Genomic DNA, 15,069 nt, shown 5'->3' on the forward strand with positions numbered 1-15,069 from the left:
CTTCAAGTCTTGTAGCACTAACTCCCCTTCAAGTCTTGAAGCACTAACTCCCCTTCAAGTCTTGTAGCACTAACTCCCCTTCAAGTCTTGTAGCACTAACTCCCCTTCAAGTCTTGAAGCACTAACTCCCCTTCAAGTCTTGTAGCACTAACTCCCCTTCAAATCTTGTAGCACTAACTCCCCTTCAAGTCTTGTAGCACTAACTCCCCTTCAAGTCTTGTAGCACTAACTCCCCTTCAAGTCTTGAAGCACTAACTCCCCTTCAAGTCTTGTAGCACTAACTCCCCTTCAAGTCTTGTAGCACTAACTCCTCTTCAAGTCTTGAAGCACTAACTCCCCTTCAAGTCTTGAAGCACCAACTCCCCTTCAAGTCTTGTAGCACCAACTCCCCTTCAAGTCTTGTAGCACCAACTCCCCTTCAAGTCTTGTAGCACTAACTCCCCTTCAAGTCTTGTAGCACCAACTCCCCTTCAAGTCTTGTAGCACTAACTCCCCTTCAAGTCTTGTAGCACTAACTCCCCTTCAAGTTTTGAAGCACTAACTCCCCTTCAAGCCTTGTAGCACTAACTCCCCTTCAAGTCTTGTAGCACTAACTCCCCTTCAAGTCTTGTAGCACTAACTCCCCTTCAAGTCTTGAAGCACTAACTCCCCGTCAAGTCTTGTAGCACTAACTCCCCTTCAAGTCTTGTAGCACTAACTCCCCTTCAAGTCTTGAAGCACTAACTCCCCTTCAAGTCTTGTAGCACTAACTCCCCTTCAAGTCTTGTAGCACTAACTCCCCTTCAAGTCTTGTAGCACTAACTCCCCTTCAAGTCTTGTAGCACTAACTCCCCTTCAAGACTTGAAGCACTAACTCCCCTTCAAGTCTTGTAGCACTAACTCCCCTTCAAGACTTGAAGCACTAACTCCCCTTCAAGTCTTGTAGCACTAACTCCCCTTCAAGTCTTGTAGCACTAACTCCCCTTCAAGGCTTGTAGCACTAACTCCCCTTCAAGTCTTGTAGCACTAACTCCCCTTCAAGTCTTGTAGCACTAACTCCCCTTCAAGTCTTGTAGCACTAACTCCCCTTCAAGACTTGAAGCACTAACTCCCCTTCAAGTCTTGTAGCACTAACTCCCCTTCAAGACTTGAAGCACTAACTCCCCTTCAAGTCTTGTAGCACTAACTCCCCTTCAAGACTTGAAGCACTAACTCCCCTTCAAGTCTTGTAGCACTAACTCCCCTTCAAGTCTTGTAGCACTAACTCCCCTTCAAGTCTTGTAGCACTAACTCCCCTTCAAGACTTGAAGCACTAACTCCCCTTCAAGTCTTGTAGCACTAACTCCCCTTCAAGACTTGAAGCACTAACTCCCCTTCAAGTCTTGTAGCACTAACTCCCCTTCAAGTCTTGTAGCACTAACTCCCCTTCAAGTCTTGTAGCACTAACTCCCCTTCAAGTCTTGTAGCACTAACTCCCCTTCAAGTTTTGTAGCACTAACTCCCCTTCAAGTCTTGTAGCACTAACTCCCCTTCAAGACTTGAAGCACTAACTCCCCTTCAAGTCTTGTAGCACTAACTCCCCTTCAAGTCTTGTAGCACTAACTCCCCTTCAAGTCTTGTAGCACTAACTCCCCTTCAAGACTTGAAGCACTAACTCCCCTTCAAGTCTTGAAGCACTACCTCCCCTTCAAGTCTTGTAGCACTAACTCCCCTTCAAGTCTTGAAGCACCAACTCCCCTTCAAGTCTTGTAGCACTAACTCCCCTTCAAGTCTTGAAGCACTAACTCCCCTTCAAGCCTTGTAGCACTAACTCCCCTTCAAGTCTTGTAGCACTAACTCCCCTTCAAGTCTTGTAGCACTAACTCCCCTTCAAGTCTTGAAGCACTAACTCCCCTTCAAGTCTTGTACCCTCCCGAAAAAATGATAAAGGCGTCAGTCCATTTTTCAATGTTACTGATTTTTTCCCTACACTCACGTGGCTTTGACTCAATTTGCCCGGCGTCATTAAGCCGCAAAATGTTCCTACTAGCATAGTCTTGCAATTCAATGGAACCCTTTAACAGAAGAGCCAAATTGATAAAACTTCCTTTTTGAATTTGTTCCCTCAATGGCTGTGGGACATGTGCAGCCAAGTCGTCATCACTCAGACGAACAACTGAAATTGGCAAAGTGGTCTCTGGACCTTGACTTTCACCTGGTGAATCTGTGCCCTCACCACCCCCCAGAATAATTTTTGAGGCCAATATGATTTTCTCAAAATCAATAACATTCTCACCCGCAGGTTTCTCTGGTACATCTTCCAAATTTCGCTCGACCAGATCCTCTTCCACCTGATGTTTTCTTTTCCTTCAAGCCTTAGGCATCTCTGTGCAATTTTAACTTAAAATAATGTGAAGAAAACAATGAAAATACTTCGATTTAATACGATTTTATGAAGCTGTAAATTTTTGTATGCTATCCTACAGAAGACGAAAACGGAAAGGAAGAGCTATGACAGACTAGTTCCTAATTTCAGCCTTAAATCTTGATATCTAATTACATTCGATCCCAGATTCGAAAGCAACTATAAAAATTAATTGCACTTCCGGCTGTCAGAAAGTGTAAACAAACGACCACAATGCGTCAAAATTACAAAGTTGTGTATTACTGCGAAAAGATAAACAATTCTTACAGGACTTAAATAGATCGGTTTATTTCCTAAAAATAAATGTCGTTATGCCTATAAAGTCATAACGAATATTATGTATATTGCTCTGCCTCAGGATCTCGTGTTTAACATACAGGCAGTTTAAAGGCACATAAACTCAACACTTTTAAGAATATACTTATAATCTGTGACCTTTAACATTTAGTATGTTACCAACTGTGTAATAATATGTATACCACACAATGAGAAACAAGAAACATGTCAATGGTTTCTTACTGTGATTTTATTCTTTGAGAATAAATTATTTTATACTTTAACAATAACATGATAACATTCAAACAACAAGACATGATCACATTCATATCACAAACACTTAAACAGCAGTCATCCCTACACATTTACAACTTAATTAATATTGATAAATAGCGTATGCATTTTTCTCCTACAACCTGGAGACAACCATACTGAATTGATCAAAAATATAATAACATATTGCAGAACAGGCCCCAATTTCTCAAAAGTTTGTAAGCCCTTCAAGTAAGCAATTCAATTCCTTACTTAGTCTTGATATAATTTAATGAAAATTAGTTTATCGTGATTATTATGAAGACAATTATCTCATACAGTATAAAAACTCTGAAGAATGTTTATATTACACAAATTATACGATAACAAAACAAGCATTTTCAGTGAAAAGATATCCCCCGCCAACGATGGCTTGTTTGTCCTTGATGGCTTGTTTGTGCTTGAAGGTTAAAAAAAATCTCAGAAAGAATAAGATAAGCACATTGGTTTTACTGAGAAACGACTGCAAACAATGATTTTTTAATAAATCAAGGGCAATAACTCTAAGGAAAATTGACCAATCCAAAAGAAAAATAGACAGGCATCATCACAGTATGTTGGTTCTAATTTATTCCAAGTGTCATGAAATTCTACCAGCTAGTTGCATAGAAAAGGCTGCAAACATGGATCTTTTAATAAATCAAGGGCAAGTAACTCATATAGAAATTACACAATCCAAAATATAAATAAACAGGCATCATCGCAGTATGTTGGTTCATATTTATTTCAAGTTTCAAGAATTTCTACCAACTAGTTACTGAGAAATGGCTGTAAATGAGAGTTTTTCAAAAAATCAAGGGCAATAACTCCAAGTACAATTGACCAATCCAAAAAAAAATGAACAGGCATCATCCCAGTATAGTAATTCATATTTATTTTAAGTTTCATGAAATTCTGCCAGCTAGTGACTGAGAAATGGCTGTGAATGTGCATTTTTCAAAAATTCAAGGGCAATAACTCCAAGGACAATTGACCAATCAAATTTTTTTTTGGACGGGCATCATTCCAATATAGTGGTTCATATTTATTTTAAGTTTCATGAAATTATACCGGCTAGTTACTGAGAAAACGCAGGTGACGGACGGAAGGAAGGACGGACGGAAGGAAAGACGGAAGGACGGACAACGCCATTTCAATATCCCCCTCCCTATTTCATAGGCGGGGGATAAAAAGTGAGCTCAGCCTAGTCCTGTTCAAAGAGACTCAAGATTTTTTGTGACATTGGTGTCAGGAGGCTGCCAATACAAACAAAATAGTAAAATTGACATTTATACTAGTAATTGAACTAAAATCATTATTAAAAAAGTAACATATAGAACTGCTTATTTAAATTTATGCACATCAAAAAGAAAAAGATACCAGCATCTTGACTCAGGCAGTTGCCAAAATATGAGTGTTTATTTCTACTTTACTTGTAAACAGAAAGTCGAGTCCCAGTCCTAGCCTTGGAGTTGCCAATGAGGGAAAGTGTAAGTCAGTAGCAGGCAAAGAATTAAATAACAGTCTCAACACAAAAACATTTCTGTCAGTTATTCACATGAAAACTTCAGACAAATATATAGATTGTCAATACACTTATTGCAGAGCGCAAATCAGTCTGGCTATATTTTTTTCAGGAGTTAAACCCCTTGATGATTTATGGACATCTACATCGCTTTCAAAAGCGTGTATGTAAAACAGTGAGCTGACGTCCTCTTGAGCCATAATACAAGGCAATGTCATGTTCCAAGTTGATCTAGTGAACACAAATAGATAGCAATATCAGAAATGGGGACATTTCAACTTGTCAAATACTACATGATTCAATTGAACAGAAATTCACAATAGTCCAGTCGAAATTAAACCAAAATAGACAGCAATTAATTGCTTACATGGATACTCCTATTTAAAATCAATACATGCACATGTATTACAAACATAAGTTTTGAGTGATAAACCTTTCACTTCTTACTTAATCACTGTTAACAAGTTTGTAACCGTGTATTTAATAGCTGAAAACGTACAAATATTATATGACTGGTGGGTCTTAAAAGATTTACAGTGATAAACTATCGTCTCAGAAGATAGAAATACCGTGTTTTCTACACCTTTCTTTCAAATTAAACATGGTATGCTTCATAAGAACCATTGTTTTCAATATTTATTCATCCTTTTTCAGCAAAATTAATCAGTTGTATTTACGAGTACGAGTGCATCTTTAAATGTAATAACAAGCAGGCATACATTACAATTGAGGTTAAAAAATATAATGTGCAACTTATCAGAAAGTAAACGTGGCTTCTCGGAAAGTCGTAACATATTAGGATATTCCTTTTTTAATTAAAAAAATCGTGAAACTTAAAAAAGCATGCATAATTTTGATATTCTGCAAATCAATGAAATTTAAACGAAACTGAAAGTTCTTGATCCTTATCGTATACATACATAGTGAGTGGAATGTTGGGTGTTTACAATACTGGCCATGAAAACTTTGTATGTCCTCAAAAACACTGTGCACCATGTGAAAATACATGTACAGTACATAGTACATGGCATCTCAGCCATTGAAAGTAAAAAATCATGCACAAGCATCATGACTATTAAAACAAATTCATCACTGATGTTAAAGGGACTCACTCATGTTTTGTCAAATGCAGTTTTTTATGACGAAAAAGTATGGCAAGTCATTAGGAGTGTTAAAATAAGATACCCACAGCTGGAACTCTTTAGCAAATGTTGATATAAGCTCAAACATTATCTTTAAAGACCACAATTTAAAAAAGCGTTAGTAACAGGATTTAGTGATTCCTTGTAGCGTGATTGGTCGATTGACATTATCATGGGATGTTTTCAATGTATTCTTAAAAGGTCAAAATATCCATAAACTGAAGTATTAGTCCTTGTGACCTGGTGGTTAAGATGACTTTTTTTACATGACCTGAATTTACTCTCCAACTAAAACCAAAATATTATTTTTCATACATCTTATTTTTTCGGCAATTTCGGTATCAAAGAGTAAAATAATTCTAATATTACTGTTTCAGATGCATTACCATTAAATAAAAATGGTCCAAAAACATGAGCAAGTCTCTTGAAGGTGTATTTGGACTGGTTTATACTTTAGGACTGAAATTCATTTCTGGGGCATCTATGTGATCAAGAATAACCATGGGGCTGTTTCATTCAGAATCCCAGGAGTGGTTTCGTTCCTAAGTGAGATTTTCAACAGTAGTTCTGGACTGTTGCGAGTCTCTAGGGCACAAAACCAACTATATCAATCTTGATGAAAAAAGGCCACTGATCAAGTTTGCAATTCCTATGAAAAGTGCTGGAATTGGATGAATTACCAATTTGACAAGAGTATTCGAGATTAGATGCTTGCCAATGCCTCTGCAATGAATGATGGCCAAGCAGTTAAGGCAAGATAATCATCGGTTTTACTCTTTAGGAAAGGCAAAGGCAATATAAGTATTTGTAAAGAAAATGAAGAGCAACGATTTTGACACCATGTTGAAGTTTGATGATAATTACTTTATTTGAATGTGCTCATAGGCAGGTAGATTTAATCAAATGCAATAATTTCCATAAGCATTTAGGCATGAAGATTTATTAAAAAGCCCGAATTTTTCAAAGTCTTCAGGCATGTAAATTTGTTAAAATCCCCTAATTTCCATCAGCATTTAAGCTCGTAGAATTCTTAAAATGCCCTAACTTCAATATGCATTTAGGCAGGTAGATATATCACAACAAAGTTTTCCAAGACTAAGTACATTCTCTGATATCCACTATCCTTACCTAAAGAGCTCATAGAAACACCAGTCACCAAGGTGATTTCAGGTAAAGAGGTAGGGTAAGAATAGGCCAGTGTTTCTTCAAGACTGGGATGTACACCCGGTCGAAGGAGTCCTTTGCAAGTCAGATATGCCAGGGTGTCCATTTAGGAAAGTGACATGTTACTGCTGTGCCCTTTTGAGACACAAAATACTGTGACCTTGGTCACTCCTGTAGGAAACGCTGAAGGCTTTAGTTGTGTCAGCAAGATAAATCTATGCCAGCATGGTTACTAAATTCAAAAACCAAAACATATACCTTAGAAATTAAAACTATATGTTCATGTATTAAAACTAATTTCAACATCCATGTACAATAACAAATCCATAATAACATCAACAATTTTCAACATAAAAATTTAAATACATAATTTATAAAAAAATAATTTCATGGTTTACCATTATTGCCATGGCTTGATCTCTGATAAATTCCAACTAATACATGTATTCAGTTCTACGAACTGTTTCACCCTTAACAGACAAATACCAGGTATAGATGTAGTTCTTATCACAAGAATAGCAATCATTTGATGAAAAAAATTAAGTAACTTATCACATTTCATTAAAACAAACTATAACAATGATCACCACATGCATTACAAATAATCACCGACTATGAAAGGTTAACTAGCCATTTAATTATTAAATGAAAAAAAATATAAGTGATAAAATCAATATAGTTCCGGAGGCCATTTCAATAAAGATCGTAGTCTATTTTAGTAGTAAATTGAAATTATATGTAATAGTTTTGTTTCATGAAGCAAACATTTGCCAGGTTTAAAACTGAACAAAAAGTTAAAAGCATCCAATCAATGTGCATAACATTTGGGATCTTTATACAGATGTATGATTTATGATACAACTATAGTTCTTTATTGAAACCGGGTCCTGAGCGCTTGGCAACTTCAAAATTACCTACATGTAAATGTGTCAAATACTTCATCTGTTTTTTTTAAATAAAATATTGGATGTAAGAATTCAGAAAAAAATAAAGTGTACATAAAACCCAATATAATATGTAAAACCTTTCTAAACATACTGTCTTAAGTGTTTTCTAATAATATCATTCTTATGGAAAATAGAAACTTGCATTGATTTGAGATTCTAAAAACATGTACATGAGGACTTTTTCTTTCCATTGAAGAAGAAAATTTGAAATTGAAAACAATTTCTTGAGTTTGAATTATAAACAGTTTCTGGATTAAAGTAATAAGTGTGTTTTCTTGACTTGGCAGAAGTTAAAATACATGTGCATGTACTGGCTTTGCAAAGTCAGAAGTTGATACGAATAAGTATTTGAAGACCACCATGAAAGCATAGACAATGTGAGACAGATGCACACATCATAAAGAGGCAACTGTCACACAATATCTAAAACCTCCTATGCACCAATAAGTGGATTTATAAAATTATTTCTTACACCTGTTTGCAAAATTTGAGGCCTCCAGGCAAGACAGACTTAAGTCCATATAAAAATAGAAGGATTTACATCCGTCTTCAGCTGGGCCCACTTTTTTTTACATAGAAGCCGTACAGAAAATGGCAAGCAGTTGAAATGATGAAATGATGAAATGAAAATCATTCAGTCTCAATTCCATTTAAATGTTGCGGTAACCGAATGATGACTCCTAACCTTCAGAACTGTGTATGTCTAACAATAAACATGATTGAGAAGGAAACAAGCATTCCAGGAAATACAACCATAATAGCAACATACAACACATTCTAGAGTAATAACAGTTAATAATGCAGATAAAATCATAAGTTATTAATAAATTTCAACTTCATAATAAATAGAAAGAAGCGAGCGCATTAAATTGCACTTTTCCTCAACAATACATCTGAATATCTATTTCACAACTTTAAACAGTCATGAAAATAAAAATCTGTCATCTGTTAAAAAACTACAAGATCACACTAACTTAATTCAATTTTGGACCAGTCCATTGGCAATCATACGGCAATCACATGGTCCTACTATCACAACTCTGTGGATATCTCCTGCACACAAGGGGCGAGAAGCATGTCGTAACTATCTATCACCTTAATGACCCTGTGAAGGGGTGAACATCATGTCCATGTCACGCATATAATTGCATGAGCCTCAATATCACATGTCAGGATATATAACATGACAACAATATGAACAGCCCTGGAGGATTAACATCATGTCAATATACTATCACAACAATATCCCATTTCAGACTGTGTGTTGCCTGCTACCCATGCCCCTCACTGGCACCCTCCTCATCGGCCTCTGGGTCATAGATCTGCAATGAAAAATAACAGAAAATTGGTAATGTTTTGTTATTTTAGCTTCTAAAGTACAAGGTTCATAGAGGCAAAAAACTATTTAAAACCAACCACTTTCAATAAATGAGAACTAAAAATGTTTATTACGCACACAATTCTATTCCTGCTCAAATCTTCATCAAGAACAAATTTCCAACATATCTAACCCTAAGACCATTTCGACATATGCCTATGCAATCAATGCTTAAAACTGAAAACAAATACACTGATCACTGCATTTAAACACAGAAGGCATCTCCCTCAGTCAGCTAGACTAGTATGTCTCTTATCTTCCTGCATATACAGTATGTTTATTCATTAAATAATTATGATGATAGGCTGAATATGATTAAGTCTAAATGTTTATATTTGCACTTGATTTCCTGTACGATAAAATTTGCGTTCATTTTGCAAGAACTGGTCGACCTCTTGTGACCTCTGGCAGGTTTAGGAAGAAATAATTTTCTTGATAAAGGCGATAATTATTACAACCAAAATCATAAATACCATAAATCAATAAAATAATGAAAAAGGGAAAATGTAAATATAAGGATTAATTCTTATTAGTGATGCTTTCATGCAGTATGAACACTTGGCTGCATTTTTGCAACTTAAACAAGAAGGCCATGATGGCCCTAAATCGCTCACCTGAGTAAAAGAGTTTAACCTTTGTTATCAATATAGCTTGTTTCTCAAAGAATATTGAACAAGAGCTGTCACAATATGAGACGAATGCCCCCGAATGTGACATTGACCTATGAACAAGTACATAAAAAGATCTTGCCTTTACGTGTCAAATACATATGGCAAGTTATTTTAAATTGCCTCTAAACATAAAAAATACCACCCATACTTGACAGCCTACACTCTTATGTCCTCATATTCAGCATTCCAATGTGAATAAACACTTAGTGTATCTTTCATCTTAGAAGTAGGGACATGGGTCTTATACACAACATGTCGTCTTGGTATGTCGAATACATGTGGCAAGTCATTTTAAAATCTGTCCATACAAGAGAAAGTTACAGCCCGGACACGAAAGCATATACTCCATGTACTTATATGCAGCGTTCCATTGCGAATAAACACTCAACTTAGAGGTAAGGACATGGGTCTTGAATACGACACGTCGTATGTTAAACACATGTGGCAAGTCATTTTAAAATCTGTCCATACAAGAGAAAGTTATAGCCAAGACAGGACAACCTAAACTCTATGTCCTTATATATGCAGCATATCATTGTGAATTACACTTCGTGTGACCTTGACCTTAGAGGTTGGGACATGAGTCTTGCACACGGCCCATCGTCTTGATATGTCAAACACATGTGGCAAGTCATTTTAAATTATGTCCATACAAGAGAAAGTTACAGCCGGACACAACCTATACTCTATGTCCTTATATGCAGAATTCCATTGTGAATAAACACCTAAGTGTGACCTTGACCTTAGAGGGAGGGACACAGGTCTTGCATGCAGCATGTCGTCTTAGTATGTAAAATGCATGTGGCAAGTTATTTTAAAATATGTCCATACAAGAGAAAGTTACAGCCCGGACATGACAACTTATACTCTATGTACTTATGTGCAGCATTCCATTGTGAATAAACACTAAGTGTGACCTTGACCTAAGAGGTAAGGACACGGGTCTTGCACACAACACGTCGTCTTGGTATGTCGAATACATGTGGTAAGTTATATTAATATCTGTCCATACAAGAGAAAGTTACAGCATGGACACAAGTCAATGAGCCAGACACACCGAGGGACGGACGGACGGTGCAATTTTAATATGCCCACCTTCGGGGGCATAAAAACATACTGGTCAAACATGTTGCCTGAATAATCACTGACAGGACTTGTCAGTTGCCTGCACACTGACAGGACTTGTCACAGTTTCCTTCACACTGACAGGACTTGGTGATTGACTGCACACTGACAGGATTTTGTTTAGTTGCCTGCACACTGACAGGACTTGATGATTGACTGCACACTGACAGAATTTGATTCTCACCTGCACACTGACAGGACTTTGTTCAGTTGCCTGCGCACCTAACTGACAGGATTTAATAATTGACTGCACACTGACAGCACTTGGTACAGATATCTTTACACTGACAGGACTGTTTTCAGTTGCCTGCACACTGACAGGACTTTGTTCAATTGCCTGCACAATGACAGGACTTTGTTCAGTTGCCTGCACACTGACAGGACTTTGTTCAATTGCCTGCACACTGACAATACTATGTTAAATTGCTTGCACACTGAAAGAACTTTTAGTATAAATACACAAACAAAAAACAATGCACCATCCAATAAAATCAATAAACTGCCTTAAGCTCTAAAAATCAAATATCAGATCACATTCAACACCTTCAACTAATATTATCACCTTTACCCATCTAGGACAACATCACATTCCTTCTAATATTAATAATATTTTTTTTCTTTATATAAGTTATTAGTGAATAACACTATCCACACAGAAGATAAGATTGTAGCACCTGCATGAACAATAATCTACATTAAGTTCAATGGAAAAGTCTGATGATTAAATTTATTATTAAGTAAAAATGAAATTTCTTCTAAAGAATAAAGTGTATAATATTTTTTTGAATCTATGAACCTAAGAAAAAGAACAATAATTACCTCAGAAGTGACTATGTTGAAGACTTAATTAAATTTAAAATCTATTCCCTTGTTCCTAAAAATAGAAAGTAGTGGAATCTCCAACAAAAAGGGAGACCATATAGCAAGACTTGCTGCCCTTGCTTCAAGAGTAAACTTTACATAACTATCAGATTTTAACAAAATGTATTTTTGATGAACGTGTAGCCCATGGGCTGAGGCCAATTTTTCTCCAGGGGCATAAATTGAATAAAAATGGTAGATAACCAATCAATAATGCTACACACCAAATATTTAAGCACTAGGCTTCATAGAATTTGCCAAAACAAGTTTTGTAATATTTCCTTTAGGTTGCCATGGCAATCAGAGTTTTGCATGGAATTAATTTCTTTGAACAACTTTGAAAAAGCACCAACCAAGGATCATTCCTATGCAGTTCATCAAAATTGTCCAAGCGATTAAGGAGAAGAAGATGATTATAACCAATTGTTGACATTTTCCTTTAGGTTGCCATGGCAACCAGAGTTCTGCATGGAATAAAATTCTTTGAACAATTTTGAAAAAGCACCAACCAAGGATCATTTCTATAAAGTTTCATCAAAATTGTCCAAGCGGTTTAGGAGAAGAAGATTATTATTACCAATTTTAGGTTGCCATGGCAACCTGAGTTCTGCATGGAATTAAATTCTTTGAACAATTTTGAAAAAGCACCAACCAAGGATCATTCCTATGCAGTTCATCAAAATTGTCCAAGCGATTAAGGAGAAGAAGATGATTATAACCAATTGTTGACATTTTCCTTTAGGTTGCCATGGCAACCAGAGTTCTGCATGGAATAAAATTCTTTGAACAATTTTGAAAAAGCACCAACCAAGGATCATTTCTATAAAGTTTCATCAAAATTGTCCAAGCGGTTTAGGAGAAGAAGATTATTATTACCAATTTTAGGTTGCCATGGCAACCTGAGTTCTGCATGGAATTAAATTCTTTGAACAATTTTGAAAAAGCACCAACCAAGGATCATTCCTATGCAGTTTCATCAAAATTGTCCAAGCAATTTAGGAGAAGAAGATGATTATAACCAATTATTGACATTTTCATTTAGTTTGCCATGGCAACCAGTGTTCTGCATGGAATTAAATTCTTTGAACAATTTTGAAAAGCACCAACCAAGGATCATTCCTATGAAGTTTCATCAAAATTGTCCAAGCAGTTTAGGAGAAGAAGATGATTAAAACCAACTGTTGACATTTTCCTTTAGGTTGCCATGGCAAACAGAGTTCAGCATGGAATTAAATTCTTTGAACAATTTTGAAAAAGCACCAACCAAGGATCATTTCTATGAAGTTTCATAAAAATGTCCAAGCGGTTTAGGAGAAGAAGATTATTATAACCAATTTTAGGTTGCCATGGCAACCTGAGTTCTGTATGGAATAAAATTCTTTGAACAATTTTGAAAAAGCACCAACCAAGGATCATTCCTATGCAGTTCATCAAAATTGTCCAAGCGATTAAGGAGAAGAAGATGATTATAACCAATTGTTGACATTTTCCTTTAGGTTGCCATGGCAATCAGAGTTCTGCATGGAATTAATTCTTTGAACAATTTTGAAAAAGCACCAACCAAGGATCATTTCTATGAAGTTTCATCAAAATTGTTCAAGCGGTTTAGGAGAAGAAGATTATTATTACCAATTTTAGGTTGCCATGGCAACCTGAGTTTTGCATGGAATTAAATTCTTTGAACAATTTTGAAAAAGCACCAACCAAGGATCATTCCTATGCAGTTTAATCAAAATTGTCCAAGCGATTTAGGAGAAGATGATTATAACCAATTGTTGACATTTTCATTTAGGTTGCCATGGCAACCAGAGTTCTGCATGGAATTAAATTCTTTGAACAATTTTGAAAAAGCACCAACCAAGGATCATTCCTATGAAGTTTCATCAAAATTGTGCAAGCGGTTTAGGAGAAGATGATTATAACCAATTGTTGACATTTTCCCTTAGGTTGCCATGGCAACCAGAGTTCAGCATGGAAATCATTTCTTTGAACAATTTTGATAAAGCACCAACCAAGGATCATTTAGTTTAATCAAAATTGTCCAAGCGGTTAAGGAGAAGATGATTATAACCAATTGTTGACGCCAGACGCCGAACGACGGAGGACAGACGCCGGACATATACTGATCTAAAAAAATGCTTACGCACTTCATGGATTTGCAAAATGCGGCTTAGCGTTTATACTGAATGCACAAAAAAAGGAAACAATCCTTTAATTTATGTTCTAATTTATTTTTTCACCTTGGTGAAGGGGTGGTCGAGTAGCTGCGAGGTGGACCAGCGGTGGTCCGGGTCAATTTCAAGACAGTGGGAAAGGAAGTCCCGTCCCTCCTCGGACAGCATCTCCGGAATACTCGGGATCGCACCCATACCTAGCTTAAACATGATCTGGAAGTTGTTCTCAAACTCGTGCCAGGGACGCTGAAAATCACGAGTTGTAATATTGGTGTTAAGGTTAACTACTTTATGTGTACATGGGTATGGATTTTTTTATTCCTAGTTTGCAAGTAGTTAACTGTCAGAAAACGCTTCTTAGACATCACTTGTAATGTGAACATGTTTAATAAAGAGTTACCCAAGACCAAAATACATTAACTGTGTGTAATATATTAAGATATACCTAGGACAAGCATCCTTTTTTAACACAATCACAATGAAAGTCAATGAAATACAATCTCTTTAACAGACAGTACCTTTCCTGATGCCATTTCTATGACAACACATCCGATACTCCAGATGTCCGCTGCTCGCCCGTGACCCTCGCTATCATTCTTTGTTACAACCTCTGGGGCCATGTAAGCTGAAAACAGCAACAAAAATACTCTGAAATAATTTATCTATTACAAATAATCTCAACACATTTACGAAAGCTCTCAAGTTTAACCGTCCATTTTAAGTACAATTTAATTCAACATCGAAATTCATGTCAGCATTTTAAAGAAGTAAAAAATCTCTAAGACTGAGCAAGTAGAATGAATATGAACACTAGCATGTCTCACTCATTCAAAGCCAAAATTTAATATAACAGGGCTTGGTACAATGGTTCAAAGCAATGACAATGGATTCATTCTTAATCTGAATCAAAACATTGCTAATTGCTGGACATGATGAAGCCTTGTAATTGCTATACAAGATGATGCACTGAATTTGCTGGACATGATGATGCACTGAATTTGCTGGACATGATGATGCACTGTAATTGCTGTACAAGATGATGCACTGAATTTGCTGGACATGATGATGCACTGAATTTGCTGGACATGATGATGCACTGTAATTGCTGTACATGATGATGCACTGAATTTGC

The 15,069-nt window shown here is 36.3% G+C and overlaps 1 protein-coding gene across 1 annotated transcript in view; it reads right to left on the minus strand.

The window, feature by feature from the left end:
• Positions 1-2,890: 2,890 nt before the first annotated feature.
• The window catches only part of LOC128237236 (mitogen-activated protein kinase kinase kinase 4-like), a 61,251-nt gene continuing 49,072 nt past the window's right edge, over positions 2,891-15,069 (minus strand). The window contains exons 24-26 of the mRNA XM_052952583.1: positions 14,456-14,562; positions 14,004-14,183; positions 2,891-9,050 (exon numbers count right to left, since the gene is read on the minus strand). Coding sequence (XP_052808543.1) covers positions 9,000-9,050; positions 14,004-14,183; positions 14,456-14,562 — 338 coding nt within the window. The 3' untranslated portion in view covers positions 2,891-8,999. The remainder of the gene's footprint in view (positions 9,051-14,003; positions 14,184-14,455; positions 14,563-15,069) is intronic.

The sequence above is a fragment of the Mya arenaria genome, chromosome 6 (assembly GCF_026914265.1).
Source record: "Mya arenaria isolate MELC-2E11 chromosome 6, ASM2691426v1".
NCBI lineage: Eukaryota > Metazoa > Mollusca > Bivalvia > Myida > Myidae > Mya > Mya arenaria.